Source organism: Crocodylus porosus, unplaced genomic scaffold (assembly GCF_001723895.1).
Source record: "Crocodylus porosus isolate Cpor-Errol unplaced genomic scaffold, CroPor_comp1, whole genome shotgun sequence".
Taxonomy (NCBI): Eukaryota; Metazoa; Chordata; order Crocodylia; family Crocodylidae; genus Crocodylus; species Crocodylus porosus.
Genome location: NW_017728943.1, coordinates 117,750,160 through 117,776,128, shown reverse-complemented (window position 1 = coordinate 117,776,128; position 25,969 = coordinate 117,750,160). Strand labels below are relative to the sequence as shown.

Here is a 25,969-nt window from a genome sequence, read left to right as displayed (position 1 = left end):
GGTCTGGAACCGAACCCGCAATATCTCCGAGGTATGCCTGTATACTTAAGACATCCAATCTGTGGATGATTTCTTGTTCTCAAATTTTCCATTCAAATTAGTCTGAAGAAGTTTGCTGTTGAAGGGACTATGGATTCTTATCCCAATTGTGACTCCTTTGTTCCTACTGCCTGTCCTAGCGCTGCCCCTTCCTCCACCCTCTCCCTTGTCTTTTGCATTCTAGTTTCTCTCTCCATCTTACACTCTTTCTGCACACCCTTTCACAGCAACTGATGTGCATGAGCACGCTCTCCCTGCACCACCCTTTGGTTACTCTAGGCAAATATACCCTGCCTTCTAAGCACTCAGAACCAGCTTCCTGGAATGCTAAAACCAGCTTTTGCTGGCAGTAGCTTTTTTAACAAACAGAAAAAAAAATCTTCTTTATTCCTATTTATTCATTAATTAAATTTAATGCTTGGGTCACTCAAAGCTAGGTACCAGATTAGAAACTAAAAAGCAACAAAGCTTAGTTTTATTTTCTAAGGAAGGATGAGGAAGAAAAAAATATGAAGAGGATGAATTCTGTTGGTTACAAAATCTTGATAAACATTGTGAACAGAAAGCATTATCCAATCCAGTTTCCTCTGTTTAACAAAATCAATTAAGTTTAAAATGCAAAATGGAGTTTAATATATTTCATTTATCAGGTATTTTTAAGGACATACATATAATATTGTTTATAATATTATAATATTGATTTTAGCCATTTCTAACCAAATTCCAATGTCCATTCAAATGAAATCTGACACAAAGCCAAGAAAAAGTAATCATTTAATCAATTAAATAAGAAAGGTGTCATTCATTGCCTTTCTAGATGAATAAAAATGTAAGAAGTAAGAATCTGAATAATGTCTGTCAGGATTTAATTTATTCAATATGGCATATCCATCTGGATAGGAAAAAAGCACCAAATTATACCTACCAGGGACCCACATGCTTTCATTAGGAAAAATAACTAGGAATGACAAATGGCAAACAAGATGAAAAATTACTATTACATAGAGGGGTCAAATTCTTACTTCTTGCTCTCCCTGGCCAAGGACATGCACACAAATAGCACCTGCGTGTGAAAGTAGTGGCAGCAGAGGAGGCGGCCCTTCCTGGGGGAGTATGTGCTGGTAAAACTCCTACCAGTTATCACCCTGAGGGCCCATCAAGGACAGCAGAGCTTTAGTGGTTCTGAGGAATCTTTTTTGCAGAGATTTCTTGAAATAAAAGTTTCTCGAGTTGCAGTTTTAGTCATCAAAATCATCATCATCATCAAAAAAAAAGCTGTACGTGGCTCCATATTGCTCATTCTTCATCTAGGAAGAAGTTCATAGCTTTCTCCCCAAAACACTCTCATTGCCCTCATGCCTGCTGGTCACTCTCTCTGGTCCCACCCCAGTTCTAATGAACCTCTTATCTGTCTGTGGAGGTAGTCATATTTGTCCTGACCAACTTCCTAGGTGTACAGCAGTGGTTCTCAACCTTTTTGTACCAGGACCCAAACATCAATGGCCAGTCCTGATCTAGTGCCCCTCACCTCTGCCCCTCAGGTATGTGGGGGGCAGGGGACCCCCAAGCAGCCCCTTGATGGCTTTTCCTTTGCAGGCTGGCAGAGTTAGAGCCTTCATTTCCCATGTTATCTATTTTAACGTTTGTTAATCCATATTTTAAACTTTGTTCACAATCCTTTCATATGTTCTCACGACCCACTTTTGAGTCATGACGCATGGGTTGAGAAAAAGTGGTGTAGAGGCTAAGTGCGACAGCCTCCACAGACAGATGAGAGGTTCATTACAACCTGGGCAGATCACAGAGAAGATCAGCAGGAAGCAGAGCGATGAGGGTGGCTGGCGATTGTTTTAAAGGGGGGGGGCAAGCAGCGTCAGCAAGGCGCGAGCGCCATCCGCAGGAGAAACCCAGAGGGCGCCTGCAGATGCGGACGCAAGTGTGGTTTGCGAGGTTGCAGACCAAACCACGCACAGAGGGTTGCCAACCCACCTGGAGTGGCCGGGAGCCTACAGGAATAGGCATCCGGCTCGCGGTGACGCCTGAAAACAATCCGGGAGATTTTAATATCTTAAGAAAATAAACGAATGGAATAAATGCATGTAATTTGTACCGAAGTTCATTCATTGGTGAAACATCACAGTGTCATGCCATTGCGTTTGTGTTCCCCAGCACAATTAATGACAATGTCATGTTGGGGGGGTGGGGAAAAATCTAGAATAGTTTCAGAGTTGCAACCCTACATTTGCAGCAGAGGACGGGATTTGTTTATTTTTATTTTTTTACACCAGCTGCGTCAAAAAACAACCAAAAAAAAAAAACCGCACGAGAGGGAAAAAAAGCGGTGAGGATCCTCCAGCCTGGGTGCTCCCCGCGGCCCGGCTGCTACGTCACTGTGGAGGCTCCGACCCCTTCAGGTCCCGCACTCTCCCGTCCGGAAATAGCCGAAGCGGTTCGGCAGCAGCAGGTTTCCCCGCCCCGCCCCGGGCGTCAAGAGCACGTGCACATGACCGCGCGCTCACTATCAGGGGGCGGGGCCTCTCCAGAGACTGGCGAGGGGGGGCCGGGCGCGTCCCTACCTGAGCGCGCCAGCTCTTGCGTCTCCTGCAGCTCCTGCTCCTTGGCCCGCAGTCGCTGTATCCGCGCGGCCAGCTCTCCGTTGCCCGCCCGCGCCTCCAGCAGCCGCGGCAGCCCCGGCGCCGCGAACAGCTCCGTCAGGTCGGGCGTAGCGCTCAGCGGCCGCCAGGGCTGCTTCCCTCCGAGACCGGCCCCGGCCGGCCGCAGCCCTAGCGCCGCGCGGAGCGCCCGCAGGAGCAGACGCATGGCCGAGGCGCTTCGGGCCCCGCCCCCGGGCTGCCGAAGCAGCCGAGCGATCTGTTGACCTTGTCCCCGGAAATAGCTGAACTGCTTCGGCTTGCATCAGGACCCTCCTCGATTCTGATTGGGCGTGAAGCGAGTGATGGGCGGGGCCGAGAAACCCCGAACCGCTAGAATTGGGCAGGAGGCGTAGCCTAGCGTCCCTTAGAGCCCTTTGGTATTTGGGCATTGGGCGTGGCCGAGTCTCCACCGGAGCCGCTGCCATTGAGCTGGGGGCGAGGCCTAGCCTCCGTGGGGCTCGTTGTCATTGGGCAGGGGGCGTGGCCGAGCCTCCCTCCTGGGCCGCTGTCATTGGGTAGGGGCGTGGCCTGGCGTCATTGGGCAGAGGGTGTAGCCGAGCCCCCATCTTCCGCCGTCGTTGTCATTGGGCAAGGGGCGAGGCCGAGCTTCCCGCTGCGCTCGCTGTCATTGGACAGGGGGCGGGGCGAGGCCGAGCCTCCAGCTGGGCTAGCTGTCATTGTGCTGGGAGCCTGGCGGAGCGTCCCCTGGGCCCTACTAACAGTGAGGAGAAGGTGTGGCCTAGCTGGGGGGGCTGTCTCTGCTGTGGGGGGCGTGGCCAAGCGTCTTGGGCCGTGCATGCGCCGTTCTGCTTAGCGGCGCATCGCGTTGGCTTGTCTCTGGCAGAATGGCACAGCTTCAGTTCGCAAGGGGCTGCTTGCTCACTCCCTGCACCACACACACTGGTGGGGCTGGGGGCAGTAGGTCTGGAATGGGGGACACTGAGCCGGGACTGGCCATGAATATTTACAGATAGGTTCTGGTGCAAAAATGGTTGAGAACCAGGGACCTAGGCCACCCCCCTGCCTGAGACAGGACCATGCCCAGGACTCTGGGTCACATATTGGGAAGCAGAGTCCTAGACAAGTAGGGTTGGAAGGGACTGCTGTAAGCCATGTAGTTCAACCCCCTTCCCCCCAGCAGGATCATCCCTATCCAAACCATCCCATACAACTTTGAAATACATGATTACCTTGAGGCCTGATGCAGCCAGTATCGCCAGCTCCATTGTGCCAAAAATCATGAGGGAAAACTCTTAAAAAATCGAGAGATTGGCATGCACATCATGAGATGCTATTTTTGAAGTGTGTTTGTGGGGGGTTATTGGTGATGGTGTGGGGGGCTGTGGGTGTGGCGGGGGGTTGGAGCCGGCGGAAGGAGGGTCACTGCATACCCTGGTGTGATGTGGGGTACTGTGGGTCAGGAGCGAGAGGCAGCAACAAGGCTTGGGAGTGAAGGGAAGACACACAGCACCCAGCTGGTAAGTAAGGGGGAGGGGTGGGGGGGAGATTGAGCCCCTACAATGAGGGAGGGAGAGGAGCAGGGGCAGGAGTGAATGGGACCCCGGGGCTGGGGTGGGTTGTCCAGAGGCACGGGTGGGACGCAGCTCCCCGCAACTGTGGGCATCCCCAGGGTGGCATGGGGGGAAGGTGCCCCCCCACAAGACAAGCGGGTTGCCCACTTCGGGGTAGGGCTCTGCACCTTGCTGCCTTTGCCCTGGGAGCTCAGCCATGCAATGCCATTGGTGCCTGCTGGCAGGCAGCACAAGGCATGCTGGCTACATGGCACATCCCCTGCCTGCCCAATGGCATGAAGCACAGTGGTGTCATACAGCTGAGCTGCCGGGGCAAAGGCAGTAGGATGCAGAGCCTTAGGTAGACCTGCCTCTACCCCACAGAGGGCACCTGCCCCCATGCCAACCCCAGGGGTGCCCGCAGCTGCGGGCAGCCACATCCCCCCCTGCGCCTCTGGACAACCCACCCCTGCTCCTACCCCATTCCCTCACTCACCGTGGCAGCCTCTTCCCCCCCACCCCATCCCATCCCACCCCACCATTCCCCCTCCACAAACTTAACAGCTAGGACAATCCAGAGATCTGAGGGTTTGTTCTGGAGATCGCGAGTTGGGAGTTACTTTGACTTAGAAATCCCAAGTCTTGCAGTGGTTTAAAATAGTTGTCATTACTGCACAACACAGACCATACCCTGCCACAGACAAAGCAGGGGAACCACAGCAACCAATGTCCTGCTTCTATGAAACATTATTAGTATATTCTCAAGAGAAACCAAGGCAGGGGGCCACGTCCCCTACTACAGAGGAAAGCAAAACCTTCCCCACAGTCCGTAGTAATCTGGCCATGGGGTGCAATTCCTTCCTGGCCCCAAATATGGTGATGGGTCTGCCTCTCTCTAGATTCTCGTTGCCCCTCTTCATTCCTGGTTTAGAAACTGAAGCTGCTCTTCGTGGTGCCTGGTTTGCCACATGGCACGTGTTGACTGATAGCGAGGTTGGACCTCCGTTTCCTGGCCAGATTGGAGTGGTCAGGCAAAAACTGACTGGAATATCGGTTCCCCTTGTGGTCTCGAAACTGGAGCTGTTGCCATTTTTGACCATGTGAAGGCTGCTGACAGTTTAAAGCCAGAAGGGTCCATGTAGGCCATGGGTGTCAACCCCAGGCCCTGGGCTGGATCCAGACCTGCAGGGGCTCTCCCCAGGCCAGATCTATGGGTCTGTGTTTGGGTGGCAGTGTGAGTCTGGGGTGGGTGGCAGCATGGGCCCAGAGGCACAGACCCACATTCCTGCAGCATGGAGCTGGGGGCATGCCACTGCAAGGAGCCTGGGGTGTGTACTGGCACGAAGCCCTGGTCAGGCAGCAGCATGGAGATGGGGGCATGCAGCAATGAGGAGTCTTATTTGACCAGAGCTCTTCACCACTGCATGCTCCTAGCTTGTCAGAGACATATCCATGGCTTTGCACTGCACAAACAGGGCTCTGTACAACTACATACCCTCAGGCCCATGCTGCCACGTGCCCAGGCACTGCTGACTGGACAGTGGCATGGAGCTGGAGGTGTGCAGTTGCACAGAGCCACATTCATGAAGCCACACAGCCCTAGCTTCTTGCTACTGCTCAGAAGCATTGAGTATTGGCTGGTTGGCAGCAGCCGCGGATGTTTGGCAATGTTGAACTGAGGGTCAATGTATTCCGGTAGCCCACAGAAGCACTGCTGGGCTGGATGCAATGGTTCTGTGCACTGGGTCTGGCCCATGGGCTGTATGTTTGACATACAGGATGTAGGCTGACTTTTTGTATAGAACTGGTGACAGAATTTCAGCCAAACTTCTGTGAGGCCCATACTTGAACACTGTTTGAAAGATTACTTGCTGTGCCTAAGATGTTTAACTCTACTTTTCTATCAACGATGACAAGAAGGTTCTGTGCGTATACAGTGGTTAGCAACAAAGATTTCTTTTCAGACTGTATTGCATAAGAATACACTTTAGAAGTGTCCAGTATCATCCTTCTACCCACAGACAAAGTATCCAGATTCTCTTTACCCACCCCCCCATTCTAACCGAGCCAGCTACTTTCTCTTCATTAAGGGAATTTTTTCACTTTTGGAGACAAATTCATGGACTCACACTGGTTGCTGTTCTGTATAAATAGGCAGCAGCAGTAACCTCCAGTACTGCTATATAGAGACACAGAAAGAACAGTGTCTTATGGATATTTACCTTACTTGATGTCAAAAAGAGACTAAACAACAAACAGAATGAACAACATGTTTGGATCCCATTTCTGCTTACATCCAAGTTACTTCAACTTTTCAACACTCATAAAAGAGCAACTGTCCCCGGAATAAGGGCTTGCCAACATGGGACATTTTTACATGTTATAATAGTATAACCCCGGACTCCACAACTATTTATAATAACATAGCCTTTTTGTTTACATTTAGTTTAAACTGAATAAAAGCAAGGCAAAACAAAATATCTCCTTGTTTAGATGAAGCCCAATTCAGTTTGAGAAACTAGAATATACAGGAGTGGAGCACTGTTTTTTATCATATATAAAATCTCCACTTGATTTGGCTTTCACAATTTGCTTCATCTTTTTTTTTCAGTTATCCACTTCTATAGAAAAAAATCCTCAATATTAAAGTGGTTAAATAACTTTCATTTAGTCATCTTTACAAAAGAAAAGTTATAGCAAACCAAAAGTATTCAAAGTAAAAACAAAGCTAATTTATTTTTATTTATGTCTTTTTAAAAGAAAACAGAATTTTTTTTTTAAAAAGTCTTTACATCAGAGATTAGTGGACAGGGACTGCATTAAACTGGACACATTTTCAAATCACAAATCTCCAAAATACATTTAAAATTTAATTGAAAATACAAAAACTGTGCCAGGAGGTCAAGAGGTAAGGACTTCTGAGTGATATTTTTTTTATTGGACCAACTGCATTAAGGAGGACCTGATGAAGAATGGTTTGCATTCAAAACCTTGTCTAACTTTATCCCAACTATGCTGTTGGTCCAGTAAAAGAGACCACCCACAAAATCCTTGCCTCTCACAATTACTGGACCATCACAGCTACTAGATCATTCCAAAACTAGCAAAGATCTCCATCATTTATGAGGCTATGTTGCAAATAAATGTTGTGGCATAACTTTCTTTTTACTTTTTAGTCTTAGCAAGTCATCCATTCCAATATCTTGTGTGCAAACAATCTCCAGTAAAATCACTTTCTTTTAGATGACATCAACTGCAAGACTCCCAGCTAAATTCAAAACATAAGTTGTTTAAAGAATATACTTTATTATAAAAAGGTGCAATTTTCTGTGAAACTGTATTAAGCAATAAATTTATAGTACAGCCATTGGAAGGAATCAAATCAAAGTCAAGTGTATGCTTTTCTTTTCACATTCACGTCTTAATTAACAAAAATAAGCATACTGTACACTTATATTGATATACACCAATGGAGTAACAATAACTTCTCTTGAGATTACATTAGTGAGTTGTCCATTTCAAAAGATCGTTTTTAAAAAGTTGGTATAATGCTTACCCAGGTAAAGTTGCTGCAACAGTCAAAAATGAAAATGTTTCTGATTCAGACCCATTTTGGAAACCCAAAAGAAATACATTCAGCACCAGAATATGTTTGTGGAAATTATATGTTAAAATGTTAAAATTTCAGAATTACCATGTTCAGCAAGTCCATCATGGTCTATAATTAGACTGATAAAATCTGTTGTAACAGCTTTAAAGAAAAAGAAAAAAGAAAAATACACTTAAAAGATTATATGGTGAATCTACAGTCTTTGCAGTTAGTCTGACATCAATAAGAACCAAAAGCAGTGCCTATGAAATCTATTCATGCATTCAAAGTCTCTTTCTGATTTCCTGGTAGCTGTCAGTGGAGCTCACTAAAGTATGAAAGATAAATTAATACAGTAGCTTGGGTGTCAAAAAAGGAGAAAAGAAAAAAAATCATGATTTTGTTTGTTTGTCTTATACAACCAAATAGAATATTGATGAATAAGGTTAGCTTAAACTACTCCCTCCTCCTAACACTGTTTGTGACAGAAAAAGACAAAAGTCAGGAATTTTAGAGTACAGGGCCATTTAATTTAAAGTAAAGCTTTTGTGAAGAAAAAAAGCCAGCATGAGTTACCAGCTGACTGTCAACCTTTGAACATCCTAGCTTGTGTCAAAGTGCTGAATTGCAAGGACAGCTTTTGTACTGAGTGATATTTTCGCACGAGACAAGAAGAGCCCAATTCTGGCACCAGGTACAAAGCTGGGACGGTTATCTCCCAAATGTACAAACTAGTTGAATGCATAGTTTGGCAGTATGCACTGCTCTCCCTCCTCACAGATTACGTCTGTCATTGGCAGACAGCAGCATGTAGGATGACGTTGCAGGGAGGTTTGCAAGGGGTTGGGACTGTGTCTTTTGGTACACATACTAGAATTCAGGTCTCGTAAGCAATGCACCGTCACAACTGCTTTTCCAAAGCTTAAATGGGAGGACTACAGAAGAGTAATAGTTTGGATTTTATGAAAACCTTTTGAAAGTAAGAGACAGACAACATTAAGTGAACAAATACTGGCATATTTTAGTTGTCTATCCATAAGCAATCTAAACTGATTCATTGGGTTTCCTCTGCAGGATGCAAGCTGTGAGTCCTTTGCTCTGTTAGCTCTGCCAGGAGCAGGTTCACAGATACTTGATAACTGGAAGCCTCAATTCTGGTGGGACTGGGAAGCCTAATTCAAAGCCTGTTGAAGTTAAGAGTCTTTCCACTTAGTTTGATCTGCTTTGAATTAGGTTCCTGGAATATGTATCCTAGGCAACCTCTGCAAACAAGATTCCTAAGAAGCACTAACTGGAATTTAAGGCGATCCTCTCCTTGATGGGCCCCCAAGGTGACAAACATAGGAGTTTTACCAGCACATCCTTCCCAGGGAAAGGCCACCTCCTTTGCTGCCACTACTTGCACATGCAGGTGCTATTTGTGTGCATGTCCTTGGCCAGGGAGAGCAAATGTGGCTACAAGTAAGAATTTGACCCCTCTATTTAATTTACCTGCAGATAGGGATATCTTGTTTCAACATATTGGCTTAGAACACAGTTCTGCAGACACCTATGCATGCAAGTAATTTCAAACAGAACCATTTATTCTCTTTAATGCAATTGCTTGGGTAACTTATGCATATGGTCCCCAATTCAGCAAACACATGTTGCATTGTGTTTGAAGACAAAGGGATGTACATACTCCTAAGTGCTCTGCCTAGTCATGTCCATGCAGGTTCACGCCACTTATAACATAGAAGATTGAAGCCTTAATATAACATAATGTTCTTGCCATTTGTGGTCTCATGAAAAACTGAAATGCAAGGTAAATGCATATTTATTTTATTCCAGTCTATAGAGAAAATGTATTTAGGCAGTTTTCCAAAGTGTCTTACACACTGCATGCACAGTAAATCAGTTTAATAGTTTAACTTTACATTTTGTTTCTAAAATATTGTATCCAAAGCAATGAGATCATGTTATAGCCTACTTTATCAATATCAATTTCAGAAATCAAAACAGTCTGAGGTACCAGAGCTGGTTATTCATAAAATTTTGAAAAAATCTAATCTGTTTGTTGAAATTTACAGTAACAATATGAATATTTACTGTTAGGAAGAAATTTCATTTTAAAAGTTTTAGTCAATTTATAAATCCCTGAAAATAGGGGATATAAGACGTGGAGCTTTTAACACAATCTCATTGCAGTATAACACTGAAGATTCAATATTTGTTAAAATGATTGAACAGTTTCCAAATACAGATGTTTTGGACCTCCTATGCTAGAAATCAGGATGGTATTTTAGGGCCCTTATATTATGCTTTTGTTAAAAAAATGTTTAAAGGCTGTATTGTTTGCTTTACCAAGAAAATCTACTTGTTTGCAGTATCTTATAAAGATAGCTTATAGTTAGTAGGTCACCATCATATAGTAACATGAAGAATATGCAAATCTACATTTGTGAAGGCTTATAATACATGCAGTTTTTTAGTTATTACACATTGTCTAGTTGTGTGCACCAAATGTATTGTGCCTCAAACACTAACAAACCTTAACTCACACCATGTAAGTATATACATATATGGTGCTACATCTATATAGTACCATAGTAAATATAGCTGTAACTAAATGGTGCTATAGATATGTAACACCATAGTTAAGTTCTAATTCAGAAAAAAAATCTTAAAACCATTGTATTAACAGTATTTCACAGTAGAAGGAGGCAATTCTTCCTTGTTGAATTCTTCCATCCTTCAGGAAAAATCTTTTTGTAAACATCATAGCTATTATTCTCTCAATATAATTATCATTAAATATTTTATTCATAATGGTAAATAACTAACCAACATGAATAAAGTTGTCGTAACACAACACCACTTTCAGACAAAACAGGTATTTATTAAAAAAATGTTTATAAATAGTTTGTGTCTTGCATTTTAAACTACATTTTCATAAATAACAACATTTAAAAGTGCTGAATATGGTAGGATAGTCAGCAACGCCACTGTAAACAGAATTTTGTTTTCTGCTTTGCAGATTTTTTTAATCCCATTTTGTCAAACACTACATCAGTTAAAATATTTGCATAGGGAATAAAGAATAGCCCTTTTGATCATCTCCTGAATTCTATATAGATTACAAAACCAAGTGAATTTAAGAAACAATTCCTTAAATTGTTCATATTTACCCAAAAAAGCACACAGGTTTCAAGTAAACATAATAACAAAAAGAATCCCAAACCTACTATTTGAAATGTTCAATAAATTAAGAAAAAATGAGAGGTAGTAAAATAAAGGAAAATCACCCCACCAAATAAACTAAGGCCCAGATCATACAGTTTATTCCATGAAAGCAAAGCTCTGTGCCTGCATGAGCCCCAGTGACTTCAGTAGGATTCTCACATGAGAGCTGTCCCTGAGGAATAACTTGTAGATTGGGGGGCCTTGCATTTTATGACCAGATTCCACTCAGTTACGCAATTATAGACTCATTCAACCCCAGTGAACTCCACATCTATATCAGTGTAAGTGAGAAGAATCGTGCCTCCTAGGTCTTGGTATAAGGCCAGAGTTCCAGTAATAAATACTTTTAAACATCTACTCAGAGTCATTCTATGATTTATCTTCAAGGATAGTTTGCAGGGGATGCTAACACTGAAAACAGTTTTGATAACTGGAATATGAAGATGGGATTTTGTAAGTTACAAGTTATTATTTCTCTAAACATCAAAATGCATACTAAAATTATATATGTATATTTTTAAAAAAAGGCCAAGTAGACACCTGTTAAAAACAGCATGGCAGCAAGTAGGTTCTCAGAGTACTGTACTGCCTTAGTTCTGACTGAATAGTAAGGGCTCATTCAGAGTTCTTTACCCATGAAAGAAACCTGTTGATTTCATATAAGTTTTGCTTGGGTAAGAAGCATAAGATCATAAGCCCTTGAAATTTGGTTTTAATGATCTCCAAAATCCCTTGTTTTCAAGGAGTTATTCAAAAATCAATGAGGCTAGAAGCTGAGATGTATCTCCTTTAAACACTCCTCTTGTAAAACACTACTTTGTTTAAAAACATCATTTCAAGGAACTTTGCTTTCAAAAAGTCTTACAGGCCAGATGCAATTCATCAAAATGCTCTAAAATGCTACATGTAGGCATTATTTTATTAAACTTCTTTATTCAAAAACTAAATTATCAAGCTTGCTTTTTTTTTTGCTGAAGTACATAACATTAGACAACAATGTTAGAACTGGATAGCCAGTCTTTAATAAATCAATTACAGTATCTGACATCTGAAATGTACATTGAAACTCTTTGTTCTTATAACAGTTAAATAACATCAGCGCATAGATTGTGTCATCCAGACATGGATCCCTTTAATTGGTTTGTGCTTTTTTTCCCCCGACATTGTAGACTCTGTAACGAAAATGCCACAGTTTTGGCAGTGAACAACCAGAGGAATCCCCTACTTTGATTTATTTTAAATAAACAGTGATAAATAGCTCTTTTTCCTGTACAGAAATAGTGGCTTCAAAAAGTCAGTGTATTGTACTCAGTAGAGCATGTTGAATAATGCTACACCTTAAAAATTGGCTTTTTTCAGTATTAGTGATGTTAAAAAAATGCAAGCCTCCTTCTGGTTTGCTGTAATTATTTCTATGTACCATAAGACTGTATTGCACAAAAAGTTTTTTTTAAATACAGATATAATTTATGTTATTGGATTAAATATTGCAACAACTAAGTGGTAAGTGAAGCAGTTTTACCTTGCACATGCAGTGTGAGGATACACAAGGAGACTGTTCATAAAACTACAAATACATCATTGCAATCTTGACTGCAGTTAAGTGAAAGGAGTGTGAAACAAATGTATTTTGGCAAATCCATTGTTCCCCTCCCCTGGCAAACTCAAGCAGAGGAACTTAGTAAAAATGTAGACAGAGACCATAATATGTATTTGTTTTCTTCACAGTAGCCTGAGTAGTGCTAAACTGTAGTTCTCCAGGAACTCAGCTCCAGATGTTATTAAACTACTTTTATTCACCCTCATCCAATTCCCCCTTCCTACTCCCCCCCTCCAAAAAAGGTTAAAAAAAAATTAGAACTAAGTTTCAGAAATAGAGCCTGTAATACTTTCAATGAGAGACTTATAAATCTGAGAGTTCAAAAACCTTGGAAAAGAGTCTCTGTGCATTAAGGTGTATATCTGAAGTTGGGCATCTTCATACATATGAGGATTTGGATCCAACAAGTTCCTGTTGATCACTTCTCGGACCCGAGAGTCGAGACTAACCTGAAGAGAGTATAAAATGTCTGTTAAACAACAACTTTGGTTGTAGCTTTATAAGTATCTATGTTTCATAGACTTCCCAACAAAACATAATCCAAAAAGCATCAAGAGTTTATCAGTTTGCTTTTTCAGATGTGTTCTATGTTAGCATAATCTGTTTCTTCCAACGTCAACATGAAAAGCATGGACAAAACCATCCAAGCCTACCAAACACTTTTTGGTTCACCTGAGTCTTTGATTGCACTCTCTTATGAAATCAGTATTGCCAATGCATGACTTTTAGCATTGTTCTTAAAGTCTATGCTTCCGGAATGTGAAAAACTTAGCTCTTTCTTTTATATAATGTAAATATATATAAAAGAAAGAGCTAAGTTTTTCACATTCCCAACACGTAGACTTTAAGAACAATGCCAAAAATCATGAGTTGGTAATACTAAAAAATAAAGATGCACCTCTAGCACTGACCAAACAGTGCAGTTAACAAAAGCTATGCTGTAACATGGATTTCCCCATACTTTTCTTTTTATGCTGATCGTTTTGGTTAGTTTATATTTGTAGATATTGCTTAGTAGGGGATACTGAGATGACTCTCATTATTCAGCTGAAATCTTCTTTCCTTGTTTTCTGTAGTTCAGTTTTTTTAAGCTCTCCTCTTACCATCCTCAAGTTACCGTACTACTGTTCGGGGAGGGGGGGGTTGGTGGGGGGAGAGGGGGAGGAGGGAAGGTGCAACAGGTCTGCCCCAGAGCTGTGCTCTGAACATGTTCATTTGGTTGGTGGGTTATAAGCAGATAAATGTTCTGGGACCCAACTTGCAATCATGCAGATACACCAGGAATGTGATCTAAGTAAGTTGTGGGGAGGGGCTAGTGAGCCCATGGGTGGATTGGCAAGTCTGAGAGGGGGCTTGGTGGTTTGGGGGGGGGCTGTATGTCTGGGGTTTAGGGGTTGAGGGGTTACAGATAACCTGATGAAGGTGGAGGAGAGGGTTAGGAAAAGTGCTGCCAAGGGGTCCTAGTCCCAGTCCCAGTCCCAGGTCTGCACTCTGAATGTGTGTACATATTCAGTAGACTAGGTTAACCCATGCCCGATCTAAATTAGTTCACCTCTCAGCTGAACTAAATTAGATTGGCTCAGCCATTTTTTTGCCCAATCTAACCTCCCTACCCCCGGCCCAGAATATATGCATGATCAGCACTTAGAGCGCCCTAACCCTAGTTAGGTCAATTTAAGTGTAAGGTGAACTAAAATCAGGCCTGCCATTTTTTGCCAGATCTAAGCTTCCCAAATGTATGTACAGTTCATCACTTAGATCAACCTAACCCATGTTAGGTGGATCCAAGTGTAATATCTGCACATACCCATAATAATTAATTAACCAACAACTTGAATAAACAAAGCCCGCATGCACATGGTAAAAATGCTGTGGTGGCTCTTACTGCAATTATGAAGTCAAGAGCACAGTTCAAGGCAATTATGAATTTTAACACAATGTTTATTAACAAGCACACCTACACACTTTTAAAATAACAACAGTAGGGCAAGATTAATTATTAGTACCAGTTTTCAGGTTATGAATACAGGCTTTCAGGTTAATGAATTGTTACCCAAGCCAAAAAGTTGCCTTTTTTTACACAGGCATAACTAGAAGGGCCTGTGCCATGGGCTCCAGCCCCACATGGAACAGAGTCTTACCTGCTTTGAGGACTCAAAAAATCCCCAGGGGCACATCGCACAAGACATTTACTGCATAGTTGACTAATTAACTGCACAGTAAACATTTCAGCATCTACACAGTGCGCCCCTCTTAGGGGCAACTAATAAACTCTGCAGTAAATACAAGTCCTATCTTGCTGCAGAGTTTTTCCATATAAAGCAGTACACATATAGACAATGAGCTGGCTGGTTGGGGCAAAAGGGTGCTTCAGTACAGGGGCTGCCTGCCAGCTAGTCCTGCGCTGAAACATCCTCATGCCCCAGCCAGACCTTCTGCAGTACACTGAGCATGGTTGGAGCAGCCCCAGGCTGGCAGGCTGACCCCCGGGGCTCCTGGCCTAGCTGGGGCTGCTTCAACCCAGTTCAGTGTGCTGCGCTATTGGCATGTGTAAACTGCACACCTGGGAGCTTCTGGGGAGCAATAATTTCTGGAGCACAATAAGCTCCTCAGTTTATTGTTTCCCCCTAATGGTATGTGCAGATGTGTCCAGCTGCTATTTCTGTAGTGTGGTCAGGGGTGTAGGGTGTAGCTGTGTTGGTCTAAGGACATAGGCAGACACGGTTCTTTGGGTGAATCTGATATCTTTTATTAGACCAACTTAAATAGTTGAAAAAAAACATTTTCTTTGCAAGCTTTCAGGTTTAAAAACTCTTTGTCAGGCTGAGGAAGTCTCTACAGTTGGTGTGTGATCTTCTTGGATGGAACAAATAGTAAAGAAGCCAGAGGCTGGGCTGGGTATTGTCCAAAGAACTATGTTTAGTTCATAAAATCCCCAAAAAGCAAGGAGAAACAGTAAATGTTTTGAGTGCTTTGCATCCAAAAGTTTATTGAACTCTATCCCAATAATGCAGTTGGTCCAATAAAATGTATCACCCATAACAATCCATTCCTTTAGCATTATTCCTAAACCATCACAGCCTACAACAACACTTTAATATAGGGTTGGGTAAAATATGGCTGATGGGCTGGATTCAGCCCACCAACAAATTCAATCCAGCCCATGGGTGGATGGCTGCCAACTCACTGCATCTGGTCTGAAGGTGGCTGGCAGCTCCAGCCACCACATGGTGCTGGGAGAGTGGGTGGGACTGTTTCCACCCTAACAGCATCAGCCTTTGATGTGGTGATAACAGCTGTGGACCCGGGTGAGGCATGGTGCAAGCTCCTGCCCAGAGCCCTGACCCAGAACCTGGTGGCAGTGTCAGCTGTGGACCCATCAGAAGCTGCTGCCACACTGGGCAGGCATCAGCTATGGACACAGCTGGAAGGCTCTGTCAGGGCTCTGGAAGTTGCTGGCCGCACCCACAGCTGACACTGCCACCTGCCCAACGTGGCAGAAGTTGCTGCCTGGACCCACAGCTGAGCATCAGGGCTTGTGGCAAACTTCAGCTCTGGCTGGGTTCAGCAAGGTGGGGAAGGGAGATGGAGAGATGGAAAGACAGTGACACAGAAAAGAGAGAAACAGAGAGAAAGAAGAGAGGGATATGGTCCTCGACAGGTTCCCTAAACTCATTAAGTGGCCTTTCAGCGAAAATAATTGCCCACCCCTGCTCTAACACAACTAAAATTGCTGCATTTATATAGATAATGTAATGGTGCTACACCTATTTTTTGTACTTTAATAACAGGTTGGTTTATAAGCAGATATAGGTGATGTAAATACATGGGCTGTGTTTAAAGAAGTTTCTTCTGAGAAGAACTGCATACGGTTTAGGGAAAGAGCTTCTTAGACCATGTGCTGGTTATTAAGTCACTATATGGTAATTTTCTCTTAAGATCTACAGAAAGGACAGAATTCATTGAAATTGGAGGGGATCTTTCTATAAAGCTTTATCGTGCCACATACATAAAATCTGTGAACATTTTTGTCAATAGCTAAATAGAATAAATTTGGATTCATGCAGTTTTCTAGTTTTAATATCTGAAGGGTCTGGTAAGCTACATTTGACTTATAAAGCCATTTAAATTATAAGTGAAAACAAAAAAAAGCTAGTGACTTTTACTGACAAGTCAACTCAGTCAAAAGCAACACTGAACATTGAAAAATAGAAGAAAAGAAGAAAACTGCTCTATAAACTCATATGAAATGACATTGCAAGCAGATACTTCCAGAGAGCATCCTGGAAGTAAGATGTTTATAGCCAGATCCTTAGCTGGTATAAATCAGCATAGTCTATTAGCTTAGAGCCAGTGAGGGTCTATTGTATAAGAAAAGGAAGGGAACTAATTACATTTGACATGATCTAAGCAAATATCTTTTAAAATAACCAGGTTCAGCAGTCAATTGGATTGGACACTACCATCATTCACACAGTTAAGCCTTACAGGGGATAACTTGAACATGTTCCATTGCTTTGTTCCCCTTACATGTCTAGCATTTAATAGGTGACAGCTCCTCCCCTTGTCTTCTTTCCTTGCTTCTTTCCCTGTCCCTGAAAGGGTCCTTTCATTTCAGACAGAGACAACGTGGCACAGTTGGCCTTCTGGTGATGACTAAACCTCTCTGTTACCTAAGGCAGTGGTTCTCAACCTTTTTACGGCTTGGGGCAGCCCTTCACAATGCCAGCTCTTACTTTTCATTCACCTTTTGATTACAGAATAATAATAAAGCAATTCTTCTGTTGCAAAGAACTCAGAAAGACCACAATGTTTTTAACACTATGGATTCCTGTTTGAAATTTCTGGGCTTATCCTGTAAATCATGTTTGCATACCTAACAGTGTTACCATTGCATGGCATCCTGTATCACCCTTGAAAGGATCTAAAGACAGCCCAAGGTGCTGCATCATCCTGGTTGAGAATCACTGACTTAGGGATTTAAAGAGCTAAGCAAGTGATGCCACACAGCTCAGCTTCTGTGCCACCGAGGATTTTGCCCCGCTGCCTCCCTCCCCTGACTTTTGATGACTTTTGATGAAGAGCCAAGTATGAAGAATATCTTTGATCTAGCATGTCAGGCATGCTTTCTGTCTCCATGATACCAACAAGATGTACGATTACTGTTCTTGGACTCTTGAAAATACAAATTTAGTATCTCCAGCTTTACCTCTTTTGGTGAAAGTATAGAAATGTAATCTTCATATATAAGCTTTGCTTTTTCTTCAACCACTTTCTTGTTCTGTTCTTTCTTTAGGTCTTCACATGCAAGCCAGAAAAGCAGGTTCTCTTCACTATACTCAGTTCGAAGAAACTCTCTAAAAAGGTTCCTGCCAGCTGGTGTTTTCATCATCTTGTCAAAATTCTGAGCCCAAGACAAAATTTCATCTGCAGTAGGGTTTTGGCTGCAAAAAACAAAGCATCGTTACAATATGCCTCTATTTTTGTAACAATGTTTTCATACATTGGTCCAGAAATTCTCCCTCAGTTTCACAATAGTCAAGAACTAATACTGAAAGCAATAGGGCTTTAGTCTTAACCGAATAATTTTGCTCTGTGTTCATAATCTCCCAGTACCTAATAAACATACTGTATTTTAAGAGGAGCTACACCTTTAGCTTTCTATAGATTTACTGCTAGCATTAATTTTTAGTTCTAAAACTCAAGAATGAAACAACTGCAAAATTGAATTACTGCCCTTGCATTTACAAATGATAACATTTTGAATGGCTGATAAAAGATTCTTTTTCAAATCTGGGTTAGATGACATCTGATGCAACTGCTTGATTTAGATGATGCTTGACCAACCATGTACTGCTACATTATGTAGATCAGCAGAGCTGAGAAAAGGAAAAAGGCCCTGGCAGCTAAAAGCATACTAATGAGGCCCAACAAAATACCAACTGAGAGATCTTTTTTTTTTAATTAGCATATTTCTTTGCTCTAGTATCTAAGAGTTGCTAAGCTTCCCTTTGTTTGGTGCTACTGACCTGAATGATGATCTAGTGGCAAATGATTTGATGAGTAACACCAGATGCTTCTGGCAAAATTAGATACAAAAGAAGAGGGGAAATTCCTCTTTCCCAGTTTTGAAGAAAGCTGTTCCCAGTTTTTTATACTGTAAGCACTGGATAAATGATCAGAAGTTGATCTTATTTAATATGTAAATGAGAAAGTTGAGGATTAAGTTTTTCAAATTTTTTAACAACTATTACATGTGTTTAACATATTACTAACTAACAGTAGGTGTTTTTTCTGCCCTTCCTGCAAGATTGGATCCATCAGCAAAAGCTTTACAGAGTTTCAGGATTTCTTAAGAATTTCTGCATAAATGAGCCACACAATATGTAGCATTTTGCCACGTCATGTATTTACATCCCTTTATCAGCCTTTATTTTACATGCAATGCAATGCAGGATATATGACAAGATGCTATTTAATATTTATGTTTCCAGAAAACTGTCATAAGCAAAATGGATGCAATTTTCTTAATCAAGCAATAGTCTTCATGTTTTCTGTTTTAAGACTTCAGTGAATGATTCCTTAGATGTGAGGGCCCCAGCGTTCATCTCATAATAGTGTGAATCAGAATAACTTCATTAAAGCCAGTGGAGTTTGTAGCACAGATACATGTGGTATATAAATAAACTCTGTCAGAAATTCTTATGGAGGTGGAAGTACATAGAAGCAATAGGTAGATATTCTGTGGTTAGGGATCCTCTGAATAGGGATTCATCTATTGCATCATTTTGCTAAAATCTGAGACTCCTTGCTTCGTGAGTAACAGCCTATTTTGTAAGATGTACTTCATAGCCTCTGACAAAGTAGGCTGTTGCCAAGAAAGATTACACCACTGAACAAGTTAGCCTCTAAAGTCTCATTTTGCCTTGCCCTCTGTCTGACTTCAGACTAACATGACTAATTAGCATATTTCTTTGCTCTCTCCCTGCTTCATGAGTAATATTATTTAAGTGAAGAAATTTGAGAAAAATGGTTTTGTACCACAGAGTTCAGTAAATTCAGGCTGATCCTTAAATCCCCTCTCAGCACCCAGTATAACTAGCACAGCCAGATGCTAGGGAATCCTGAAGACAGAAGGAGAACAGTTCCACATCCGAAGTCTTGGAATTGCAGCAGCACTGCTTCTCAAGGTTACGTGAGGCACAATGTTCAAACAGGGATGGCATATCACTTGAGCCTCCTTTGGAAGGAAGGACAAACTAATATAGCAGCAGTCCTTCTCTACTCCACTCTTCTGCCGAACTTATGTAACAATGTTTATGGAGATCCAAAAGCCTGAAGTCTGGCCTACTGTATTCTATGAAGAATTTCCCCAAACTCTGCCTCTTCCTTGCCCAGCAGGGCAGCAAGATTAGAGGATAGGTGAAAGCCAGCTAAACATCTGATCAAAAACTGCAACTGGGTATTCACTTCATTTTACATGAGTCATTTTATTTCCACTGTGTTCTTTACCTACCCCACTAAAACAACCGCAGTAGGGTTTAAGTCAGAGGAAAACCAGATAAGCAACATACCTCTTTCTGATGTAAAAAGCCTTCAGTCAGTCCCAGTCACTGACAGACTATAGTAGCCTTACACTTTCTGAATGTTTTCCATCATTGTATTAATATGGGTCTAGCTTTGTCACAGAGAGCAGCAATTGACTCCACTAGTCAAGCTACTGATTGTAATATATCTACTGGGCCATTAAATAATTTCACCTGTTTTTTGTGTTTGATTTTTTTTTTTCCCCTTGAAAAACAGCGTTAGGAATCTAGTGGCCTCTAGTATGCTAAAATTTTGGTCATTGCTTTCACCAGTAAAGCTGAAACATGGGAAAAAGATAGGTTGGTATGGAGACAGAGTGTCTAGTGCATATACTGTGTAGAAGCAAGCATATACTGTAAAAGAAATGCTTACCTGGCTCATTTTGGAAAAATGCAGAGGCATTTATGATACAGAAAAATCACCACTTTAAAAATCTGTTTGGCAAATCTTGTTGTCCCACTTGTATTATTACTATTTCTTCCTGCTAAGGTGAGAAGATAATTCTATAGTGGATAGGCTAAATCATATTTCCTGTATAGAACAATTTTATACATCCACACTCCCAAGTTAAGCACATTTTCCCCCCAAATCTGGCCAAACACACAGTTTCACAACCGCATACAAAGCAGTTAAGTGAAGATTTTTAATGTCATCTTTGACATTTAATTATCATGTCAGAATGTACAAATATTTAGGAAGGAAAGATTATCAAATAACTTTCTAGAGACCTGAAATCATGTGATGCCTTGATACTAGTTACAGACAAATTAAAACCACAAATAATTTACAGAATACATAGTGAACAATGGGAAATTTTAAGTGACAAACTTACCATTCCTCTATGACCTGGATGCTTTCCATTTTGGTTGTATGTGTTGGCCTTCCTGCATTGTCTCCTCTATCTTCATTCCTAACAGTGAGGCTGCAATGTAGTACAACACTTTATTTTGTCTAGAGTAAATAAATTTAAAGAATGAATATAATAATACGCAAATTGAAAGATTACAGGTTTAGTTAGGGTTGCATTTTATGAAGTAATTTGCACTCCAGCCTCTAAATTCAAGGCCACAGTTTTGGGAAACTTTTGGTCAGGGTTTGAATTACACTTTGACTCTTGCGGGGTCTGAAAAAAAAATTGGGCTGCCCATCACGATGCCCTAATAAAATCGGAGACCCCCCAGATTATGATTTTCAAACCTTACAGGGGGACTCTTGTCTCTTATGAAGGGGATCAGCTCCCCCGTAATTCAAACCCTGGTTTTGGTTACACATTTTTGCATGCTCCTGAACTCAGATTAGTATTTATAGATGCTGTTTGCATGTGTGATCTTTTACGAGCTCATAGAGCTTGAAGACTTGCATATGCCAGTTTGTAGGCATACTTTTACAGCTTACTTTCAGAAAGGTTGTTCTAAGTATAAATGAAGCAGCATTAGTAACCAGTAAGAGGAAAGAAAATACAATTTTATGGGGCACTGTCAAATGTTTCATCTATTAGGGAACTCATTTTTTTTTATGAACAAGATTTTGCCCAAGTTATAAATTTTCAGAACTTGGGTAAACTATAACATGTTGCTGCTTCTTAGAATTCCTTCCTTCTTGTGAGGACACTTGCATTTATTACTCTAAGCACTTACTTTTTTAAAGATACTGCCAGTTTATCACATATCACTGAGATAAACATTATACATCATGAAATGGTAAGACATATACCAAGTACTATTATTTTTTCACATAAATAAAACTTATTGGCTTTTCAATAGAAAGGCTTTTATAACTTTCTGTTACCAGGAGATTTGAGAGAAGAATGATTTCCCTTTTCAAAAGATATATTTTTATTTATCTTTAACGCTGAGCGAATAATATAATTTTCTTCTGTAAATATTTGTGTGCGTTAATCATGTTTGTTCACCTATACTTACACATCTGATGTCTGCTTCTAAAAATATTCTAGCAAGTGAGATAACTGGCAGGAATGTTTAATAATTAATAAAAACAGAACTTCAGGTGAACAATGGAAGATATTTATAGGAAGCAAATTTGAACAACAGCAATATTTGCATGAAAAACTGGTGCGTTCATTAAACTTGAGAACTAGAATACACCATGAATTTGGAACACATTGTGTGACCCCAGTGTCCAATGGGGAAAAACCATGATCGCTGTTTCAGATTCTGAATATTAAATACTCATAAGAGGACGATGCCTTCATTCATGGTAAATAAACTACAGACATAAAAAGATACTTTTACAAAATAGAGTTCTATGTCTCCCACTGAGTTGAGTGCTTTTCACTCACATTGAAAAATAAATCTCAACTCTGTATCACAGTATATACAAATAAGGTTTATCTTTATCCCCTCTATGCTTAGGAGCATCAACAATGTTTATCCTATTAGTTTGGCAGAGTTTATAGGTGAACTCAAGTACTCTTAAGAATTTAAAGTTTAAGATCCCAAATACTGCAGAGTACATATTAAGACTTAAACATTACAAAGACATACAATTTCAAACAAAGCTTCTTGAAATCGGTTGCTCCTTCACTTACCTGCCAAGACCTGAGTTCAGGCCCTTGGTCCTGCTTCCCCTGTTACAGCGTAGGAATGCAGCTCCTGTGCTGCTTAGGGTGTTAGGATGTCATCAACTGCTGCAGGAGAAACAACACATCCTGAACTCGGGGGCTGGCAGGTAAAAAGCCTCCTTTTGACCCATTTCCTGACCATCTGTAAAGGGACCACCCACTGAAGCCAATGGGAGGTTCATGTACAGAACAAGGACAGAATATAGATCGTCTGCTTCATTTCTTGTAATCTTTAAGTCCACACATGTCACTGCTTAGGGTCTGTTTGTATCCAGTTGCAGTACTAAACTGAGATATGAGATGAGGCCTCCACAGGTCCCTTCTTCCCATACAGCAGTCTATATACTCCTCTGGATACAGGGCCCTTGGAGGAATAATGGATTGGAGACTGGTAGGCTGTAGCCCAGAACTTTGTTGGCGGAGGCAACACAAAATGACAGTTCAATAGAAGAGCTCCCTGTCATACATCAGAGACAGGTTGTAGTCAAGAAATACTCCTTCCCAAAGCTCCCATTTGGTCACTGAGACACAACCCTGCTTACCAGCTGCAGCAAACTCTTATTTAGGATCTCAAACAGTTTAGTAAGTAAAATAAAATAACTTATTTTTTATTAATCTTTAGAAGCTCAATGTCTGCTTATTTTGTTCATGCAACTTTAATGTGAACACTCACATGAATGAGTAAAGTAAATAGGGCTCCTTCTAAAGACAATGGCAGGACCCATCCTTTTTTCTTCTGCCTTGTAAGTAGCAACTAAACTGTACTGATCTCATCTGTCTGCCTCAGGGTGGAGCTGTTGCAAGTCCCGTGACCTTAGGTTTGAAATGGGGCTATAGTTTAATCAGCCAACAGATGTTAGACTATTCTGTTTGTTTAAGCAAACAGTGGGGACAAGAGGGTCAAAGGTTGCTTGCTTTAGCCATGCAAAACTTGTGTTGAAGTTTTCAAGACCAGGATTCACTCTGGAGTTGGGAGAAAAAAAAACAAACCTGAATGAGGTGGTGAGTTAGAAGAAGAAATAAGGAAGCAGACAAAGACGCTGCTGACTTCATCTCCATATTTATTAAAGCAGTTATTGGAATGGGAGATCTGTGGTTTGCTTTGTTGACAGCATTGGGTTCCATCACACATCTTGAGAAAATGTTGAAAAAGAACCGAGAATATTTTGGCAGTTGTAGTGCTGCAGTTTTCTGCCGTGTATACAAATTTGATGGCATCACATAAACACCTGGTACTAATTCCTTTACCTCACCATTATTAGATGACTTTCAGTGCCTGAGAGCCCACCTAGGAAGTATGAAATGACTTTGAAGGGATATTAAAAGCCAACTAGAACAATTCCTCAGATTCAGTTACTCTAGTTGGAGCTGTGTTAAGGTCACCAAACTTGTTACCCTACATTTTGCAGTATGTTTCTAGCTAAAAATAATATCAAAACATACTAGCAGGCCTTTTCCAAATTTGACAGATGTTAGTATTCCATCTAACATGTTAATTTTTCATGTCTTAATATGAAAGCAATCTTTTTTATTATTTGTACAAATGAATTAATTTCATTCAGAATTAAGTCTCTGTTGCTCAAGGAACTTCTATACTGTCATTAAAAGAATAGATAGTTGAACAAAATTTGTGTAATATACCATTTTCCCACAAAAGGGGAAAATTTCAAGTTTAAAATAAAACATAAAGAAGTTTGAGTATCCAGCTTGCATTTATATACATCTAATTTCTTCATTCTAGGGTGTTTCTGTACAGAAAGCCCTGTTTTCAAAACAGGGTGCAGTGGTCGCACCTATAGAAACATGATTTTCTCCTGCAAAACTACATTGAAATAAACAATTTAAGTAACAGTGAGCCTGAATAGCCATATTTCATATTATAATTAATAATACTGCATTGGTATTTCTTTTTATGCCAGCTTCCAGATAATATGAAAAAAACTGAAAATACCAGTGGATATTTCTTTTGTAAAATTCAAGAAGTCCATGATGCCAAAGTGTTTGATTTGATATTTCTACTTCTATGGGTGTTTTTGAAAACCTCTAGTTACTACCATAAATATAGTCATCTGTGTTGGAAGCAAGTTGCAATTTATCAGAATATAAACATTGCATTGTGGAAAACATAAGTTAAAGTGCACTAAACTGAAAACAACAGAATAAAAATCAGTGTAATCAAGCCACTGATATGAGCTTAATTTTAAGAAGGAAAAAAATGTTGTTTGAATAATTTCAGGCAACTATTAGACAAAAGGAAGTTGTCTACAATGACACCATTATTGTAAATTAGTGTACAGTAAATTATAACATACTATATTGGATCAAATAATTTCAGCTGTTTTTTCCTGAAAAAAATAAGTATTCTTCAAGTTTTTAGAGATACATTTTACACACTATAGTTGCATCAGAAATAATTAGAGACTGATGTGAATTAAACTGAAAACTATGGGGATAAAATAGAACGTGGAAAACACATAATGGATTCTAATTCTACTGTTTGGAAAGATTACCGTATTTCTTGTTTTATGGTGAAGTAGTAAGAGCTAAATATATTACAGTAGGACCGGCTGGAAGGAATTTTGTTCTGCTTGCAAAATAATGTGGACTAACATTACTCCCTATAGAGGCAAGAACTATTTTATCAACTGTAAATAACAGCATACAAACAGTAATCAGTGTTTTCATTTTGATTTCAGGACCATAACAGTAAACACATTACTCATCAGACAGTGCTAGGGCAAGTGTACAATTTCACAAACAAGCAAATACCAGGTTAAACTTCTCCAGAATTTTTTGTCAATATATTTTTAGGTAACCCATGGGAAGATGAATAGTATGAAACTCACTTTTAATACACATGTTCAACAACTGAATATTTGTTCTGTTAAGAGACTACTTTTCTAAGCTAATACTGCAGGCTGTTGGTGCATAGCAAGGTAAAAATGCAAAGCAAACTGGGTAGTGTAAGTAATTTGGGAGCCTAAACCTCACTAAGAGTTACTTGAGCTGTTTTACTAATTCCTTCTAGTCCTTTCAGCCACACAAAAAGTTGTTTATTGCCTTTATTGTGACACTAATGTCCCACTACTATTAAAAAAAATACAAATAATTTATAGAGGGGGTTTGATCCTTTACTCTCTGGACAGTCAGTACATCTCTTGTGGCACAAAGGGCTAGATTCTAATT

The 25,969-nt window shown here is 40.8% G+C and overlaps 2 protein-coding genes across 2 annotated transcripts in view; both read right to left on the bottom strand.

The window, feature by feature from the left end:
• Positions 1-2,874, bottom strand: part of MTRF1L (mitochondrial translational release factor 1 like) — a 25,929-nt gene extending 23,055 nt beyond the window's left edge. The window contains exon 1 of the mRNA XM_019550060.1: positions 2,616-2,874. Coding sequence (XP_019405605.1) covers positions 2,616-2,859 — 244 coding nt within the window. The 5' untranslated portion in view covers positions 2,860-2,874. The remainder of the gene's footprint in view (positions 1-2,615) is intronic.
• A 6,728-nt stretch (positions 2,875-9,602) lies between these two features.
• RGS17 (regulator of G-protein signaling 17) overlaps positions 9,603-25,969 on the bottom strand; it is a 116,060-nt gene continuing 99,693 nt past the window's right edge. Inside the window, exons 3-5 of the mRNA XM_019550059.1 lie at positions 21,035-21,124; positions 17,825-18,059; positions 9,603-13,064 (exon numbers count right to left, since the gene is read on the bottom strand). Coding sequence (XP_019405604.1) covers positions 12,876-13,064; positions 17,825-18,059; positions 21,035-21,124 — 514 coding nt within the window. The 3' untranslated portion in view covers positions 9,603-12,875. The remainder of the gene's footprint in view (positions 13,065-17,824; positions 18,060-21,034; positions 21,125-25,969) is intronic.